Source organism: Panicum virgatum, chromosome 2N, assembly GCF_016808335.1.
Source record: "Panicum virgatum strain AP13 chromosome 2N, P.virgatum_v5, whole genome shotgun sequence".
Lineage (NCBI taxonomy): Eukaryota > Viridiplantae > Streptophyta > Magnoliopsida > Poales > Poaceae > Panicum > Panicum virgatum.
The window spans coordinates 60,041,454-60,047,523 of record NC_053146.1 but is presented as its reverse complement, the minus strand read 5'-3'; the positions used below and the strand labels follow the sequence as shown (position 1 = coordinate 60,047,523).

The following is a 6,070-nucleotide window of genomic DNA, read 5'->3' as shown; positions in this document are numbered from 1 at the left end:
TTATGTAGATAGGACGCACTGCCCAGCTCGCATGATTGTGAGGAAGACATCCCCTGGACACTGGGAGGTTGTGAACTTTGAAAGGGAGCACAACCATGAGCGTTTAAGAAAATTCTCGCTCACAAAATACTTGAAGTCTCACAGAGACATACCAGCTGAAGAGAAAGAGTTCATCAAGTTGCTCCATGGATGCTGCATCACGACAACTCGTGCTTACTAGATAATGGCTGAGTTGTATGGAGGTATTGAAAACTGTCCATACACCGAAGGTGATGCTAAAAATTTGCGTGTTGAGTACCGCGCTAAATATAGAGGTAAAGATGTGAAGGCGACGCTTGAGTACTTTGAAGAATTAAAGAAGGAAGATCCGGAATTCTATTATAGTTACACTCTTGATGAGTTTGACAGGGTTGATAATCTGTTTTGGGTGGATATTGCAGCAAGGAGAGCTTATGAGCTGTATAGTGATTGTTTGTCCTTTGACACTACTTATTTGACCAATGCCTACAACATGCCATGTGCTCCTTTCATAGGTATGTATGTCCAGCAAAAAAAATGCTAGTTTGACCATTGATGGTTTTCATTGATTGTTATATATTGGAGTCCAGAAAAAATACTGGTTATCACACTGACTATAATGCTGTATACTCTTTGAACAATTTGCTACTTTGAGAAAGCACAAGTTGACACACTAGTTGCACATAAGTTGCCATCTTTATTCTGCACCAGTTGATAGCCTTCAGCTATGAAAAAAATACTAATAATTTGTATTGTGTTAACAGGGATTGATAGGAATGGCATAACAATCCAACTGGGTTGTGGCTTTCTGAGGAATGAGAAGACTGAGGGTTTTGTCTGGCTGTTTACTGAATTCAAGAAAGCAATGGGCGGCAAGGATCCTGCAAATATAATAACTGATCAAGATATTGCGATGAAGGCTGCTATAGCAGAGGTATTTGTCAGTTCAGTTCATAGGAATTGCCGTTGGCACATTATGGAAAATGCTAGGAAGACAATGGGTCCTTTCTTGGATAGCAAGGGGGATGATAAGCAAGAGTTGGCGGATGACTTCAAGGATTGTATTGACAATAGCTTCACGCCGGCAGGGTTTGAGCAGAAGTGGCAGGCTTTTCTGGATAAATATGAGCTCAACAATGATGAGAGGTTCCAACATTTGTATGACATGAGACATTGTTGGATCCCTGCGTATTTCATGCATTGTTTCTTCCCCTTCCTCCAAACAACAGCACGGAGTGAAGGCTTCAATGCTGTCCTGAAGCACTATGTCAACCCAAAGAACTCGATACTCAACTTTGTGCAGCAATATAAGAAGATACAACAAAGGATTTTCAGCAAGCAAGATTTGCAAGAGGCGGCCACAGCCACGAAGGTCCCACGCTACTTGACGGGGCACCCTATGGAGCATCAGATGAAGAAAGCGTATACAAGGAGGTTGTTCAATGTGTTTCAACACGAGCTGCAGCTAAGTTCGAGCTACTATGTTGTTCGTGTTGAAGGGGATGACTTGATAGATGTTGTTCCGTACAGGCGTTGCCCCAATCTGTTGTATGGGACACGGACATTCAGGGTCACGTCGTCCAGGGTGGAGGGCTTATATAGCTGCACTTGTTGCAAGTTTGAGAGAGATGGAGTGTTTTGCTGCCACATATTGAAGGTTTTTGACGCCCTTACAGTCCGCGAGGTGCCTGATCGGTACATTCTCTCTCGATGGTCAGTTGAGCCAGTGGTTGATAGTGGGGTGGAAGTTGCCGCTAACGAGCCTCTTCAAGAAGCCCAAATTACAGACCATGGGAAGCATGTTATACGTTACAGCAGGATGTGCACAAACTTTAATAAGATTGTGAGACCTTTTATGGCTGATGACGAGGGGTATGCCATAGTATCAAAACAAGTGAGTGCTCTACAATCTAAGCTTGTTGCTTTGGGGGAAAAGGAGAGCGTCAAGTATTCTTCCGGGGCTGGAGTGTGAACAAGTTGATATTGAACAACCCGCTGCGTCAAGGCCGCAGAACAAATCGCGCAAAAAACAAGCTCATCAACCGGAGGGGGTGGGGATCCAAATCTGTCACAACAGCCTAATGGTGCGTATTGTCTTAACTGAACGTAGCAACTTATACTTCTTTGCCCCTAGCCACTTCTACTCATTCAGTCTAGCAACTTGTACTCCTTGTTCTAGCAACTTGTGTGTATTACTCCTAACAACTTGAAATTGTTTTGACTTTTCAGGCTCGCATGTTGCTGGTGCTGAGATTGGGGACCCACCAATAACAAAGAAGCAAGGGCGTCCAAGGTCAAAGAGATACAAGACAGGGTTGGGGTTGCTTCCCCCCAAAAAAACCACCGTGTGGATATTGTGGTTCAACAGAACATACCGCATCGACTTGCCCCGCCAAGCCGGCAAGAAAGCAAACAAAAGAACTCTCGGATAAATCACTAAATGAGGTTGCTGCTGCGTGAAAAAACAAGATGTGTTGCAGGGGGATGCATCTAACATTTTTTCCACTTCCTTGTAATTTATTAAACTGCAATTAGTGATTTATGATTTTATTAAAGCATTGTGTGTGGTGATGTAATAATGAATAGTTGATGCTTTTGTATATTTCAGACTTGCTATATATATGGATAAATATACTTTTAATAAAACTTTGTGTATGGTGGCGTATGAAAAAAAAAGATTGGAAAATTGCAGCTTGCATGTTGAATTAAGTTAACAGAAAACACAAAAAAGTGCAGATCTGATGTACAGAAGTTGATATTTCAAAAAAAAAAATCTGTGCACAATTTGTTGTTTTGACTTCAGACAAGTTGCCTATTGGGCTGGTCACAAGTTGCCACTGTAAATACCTCCATATATTACATAAGTTGCTGATCACAAAGAATACCTCCATATATTACATAAGTTGCTTCTCACACAGGAAAAGTGGAGGGTAAAAAAACAATCAGCATATCCGAGCATTGTTTAAAACCACAGAGAACATCTATATACAGAGTGCATGCATCATGAAAAAAATCACAAGTTGCTGTTGGACTAGCCACAAATTGCATACAAGTTTTCCGTTGAACTGCTTGCAAGTATATTACAGAATATCTGAGCATCAATTAAAAATAAAATGAGAGCATCTATATACAGAGTATATGCATCATATGAAAAATACAGACATCTCTCCTCCCCTTCCCCACTCCGCTCCTAGCCTACTGATTTGGCATCTTTCCCTTTCCCTTTGAGAATAGTTCAGTCTTGTTCTCTAGCTTGTTGGCCGGGCTATGAAACCACACATGAAGAACTCGCTTCCTCAGCTTCATTTCATAAAACTCCATCATATTTGGGAGGTTGTGTCCATCCCAGTGCTCTATAGCCTTGAGAGTGAACAGACCGCAGTCATGACTGAGATTGAGGGCACAAAAAAATAGAGACAAATGTTAGATAATGTAGAACTTACAAATTGTTACAATATCTACAGTTTGGAATTCAGTTTAGGATAAAAAGATAAGAGTGACTTGTGCTTACATCCCGAATTGCTTGTACCCCTCAATGAACTGCGTCTCGAAGTTGTAAATGGTGGGAATCTTGCACCCCTGAACCTTAGATGTGTACTTGTTCCATAGGGTAATCACTTTTGCACGCACCTGATTGGCTTTCCATCTCAATTCAGCATTGTCGCTGTTCCTTAGAGAGTCTATGATTTGAAACTTCTTATCTGGAATATTTACAGCAAATGCAAACCAGTGGCCATCGCCGCCCGGCTGCACTATATTCTCTTGGTGCACGGGAAAGAGTATCTGTAGAAAAATCAGTTGAATAACTCACATGATAACAGAAAATAAGTTGCTACTAAAGGGATGAATAAGTTGCTGGAAAAGAAAATCGAGTTGCAAATATCTAACTTTGAATAATGCTATCAGAAAGCTACCTAACTCTGAATGTTGCAAATCACAAACTACTCATTACTCTTAATATTTGCAAATCAGAAAACAAAGACATTGGAAAACTAATCCTTAGTAATATTGCAATTACCAATGGGTTCCGTGGGCTAAAATTTGCTATAATCATACAACACAAGTTTGCAAACTAGGTTACTAGGCAGACAGCACAAAGTTTTCAAGAAAAAGAAAAATGTGGTTTTACCATTTCATAGTTTGAATCGCGAAACTCAAAAGCGTTCTTGACAATGTTGCTGTTCATGGGCCCTGTCATCATTTGGATCTGTAGCAAAAAAAATATATGGCAAAAAAATGCTCAGATATGCACATGGGGAGATACTTTCAAAACGATAAGATACACAAAGATGTCAGAGGGGTCAAAAGGGGGAAAAATGATATTACCGACACCCATGGGGACATTATCTTTGTCCTCTTCTTTCTAGGGTCCTGTGACAGCACGTAAGTCCCGAGATGCATGGCGTTGGTGCCTAGCGATCTCCCCATAACCATGCCCACTGCTACCTCATGTGCTGTAAGTGTTATCTCTTTGGATTGAAAGAATATTGTGCTGCCAAACAAGAAAAAGGTTTTCTCCATGACTGATAGGCGAAAAAAAAGATGGGGGATAAGATCAAGGTATATTGCCATACCCCTCTTCGTGCTTGGTGTGTCTGCATATGATGCTGTACAGTTCATCTTCTGTTGCAAGTTGACCCTTGTCCATTTCTTGAGAATCCTCATCGTCTGTAAATCCCAGTGAGAAGCTTGGAGCATCGGGTGCATCCTTGAAACCTTTGCTGTCCTTCAAGTTGTCGACACGCTGCTATCGGAACACATACACATGCACAAAAAATTAGCACTTGCATGCTGTATATCGGATTGAAAAAAATGAGAAGAAAAGAAAACATGGGTTGCTATTACCTTTTCTACTGCTGCTTTATGCATAGCTTCCGTGCGCCCATCACCAAGTGTTTGGGTTGCAGTCTATGTAATGAAGACAAAAAAACAGATTAGCATAAGTTGCTGGTTTGCAAAAAAAAAAGTGATGGGGCACATTTGCATGCGTGAGTTGCTACCTCAGCTTGTTTTGGGATGGTATCTGATTTTTCTGTAAACTTCCTCGCATACACTTTGGTCGCTGCTGCACCAGGAAGCGGCTCTACCTTTCCTTCATCTTGCTCCTTTGCAGTATTGGATTTGGGCACCACCGGTGGCAAGCCTCTCCCTCTTGTGCTAGCAAGCTTTTTCCTTGACACTACATCTGATCGCTCTGCCTTTCTCTTTGTTCTCTTGGGTTTGGGCACATCTTCCGGAAGATTGTCCACAGGCAGGGGTTGCAACAAATCTTCCAGAAGCTTGGCCTCAAACTTTTTTGCTTGCTCTTTCGGTTCAGAATCCATCTCATCGGACATTGTGACCGTGTCCTTCGCCCCTTTAAATTCCTTTTCGACAATATCATTGAAGACTTCCTTCTCATTGGGCACGAGCGGCACATTGAGGAACTCAGGTGGTTCAAAGATCAAAGGCTTCCTATCGGGCGGTGTAGCCATTAAGTCCAGTAGTGTCATACCTCCCGAAAACCTGTACCGATTTGCTGGTGTAATCGGTGACAATCCGCTAAACTCAGAGCTGGATTGTGTGCCCGATTGCGTACTGCATGGTGTGCCTTGATAATTGTCACCAACCTCATCTTTAGGTGATGGTGCTTCATCAAAATCTGTCAAAAAAATAGATGCTGTGGTCAAATATAAGTTGCTACAGATCGAAACATAAGTTGCTGCTACGCAAAATCATAAGTTGCTAAATAACTCAATCCAAGTTGCTGGTTCAACCAAAAAATTAGTGATACAAAAATTGCTGCTGGACTGATAAAAAACATATGTTTACCTTGCTTTCCATCATCTCTGATGCTAACATCATCCTTTGTGCTTTATTGTCGTCCTTTGCACCTTTATCATCATCCTTGGATGACGCACCTTTAGATTTATCACCAGACTGATCTTTGTGTGATGATGGTTCAGCAGATACTTAAAAAAAAACATAAGTTGCTGCTGTCTCCAAAAAGAGAATATGCTACTGAACCAATACAAGTTGTTGGAGGCCTTCAATACAAGTTGCATACCTGATT

At 41.5% G+C, this 6,070-nt stretch overlaps 1 protein-coding gene and 2 long non-coding RNA genes across 3 annotated transcripts; 2 read left to right on the top strand and 1 right to left on the bottom strand.

Moving 5' to 3' along the window:
* The first annotated feature begins 223 nt into the window (after positions 1-223).
* LOC120662844 (protein FAR1-RELATED SEQUENCE 5-like) lies at positions 224-1,620 on the top strand. The gene is made up of 3 exons (XM_039941909.1): positions 224-533; positions 783-1,390; positions 1,549-1,620. The coding sequence occupies exons 1-3, from the start codon at positions 224-226 to the stop codon at positions 1,618-1,620; spliced, it is 990 nt and encodes a 329-aa protein (XP_039797843.1).
* Positions 1,621-1,738: 118 nt separating this feature from the next.
* Positions 1,739-2,664, top strand: LOC120661495. The gene is made up of 2 exons (XR_005669923.1): positions 1,739-2,102; positions 2,248-2,664. It is a non-coding gene; the product is annotated as an uncharacterized LOC120661495 (long non-coding RNA).
* Positions 2,665-4,586: 1,922 nt separating this feature from the next.
* LOC120658945 lies at positions 4,587-5,110 on the bottom strand. Its single transcript, XR_005668890.1, has 3 exons — positions 5,019-5,110; positions 4,864-4,926; positions 4,587-4,762 (listed from the first exon to the last, which is right to left on the bottom strand). It is a non-coding gene; the product is annotated as an uncharacterized LOC120658945 (long non-coding RNA).
* Between the last annotated feature and the right edge of the window lie 960 nt (positions 5,111-6,070).

Excerpts from the sequence above, each read along its gene's own strand:
- LOC120662844 (XM_039941909.1), top strand. The coding sequence starts at position 224 with ATGGCTGAGTTGTATGGAGGTATTGAAAACTGTCCATACACCGAAGGT. Across the intron at positions 534-782 it reads GCCATGTGCTCCTTTCATAG|GGATTGATAGGAATGGCATA; the intron begins GTATGTATGTCC and ends TTGTGTTAACAG. Across the intron at positions 1,391-1,548 it reads AGGCGGCCACAGCCACGAAG|GCGTTGCCCCAATCTGTTGT; the intron begins GTCCCACGCTAC and ends TGTTCCGTACAG.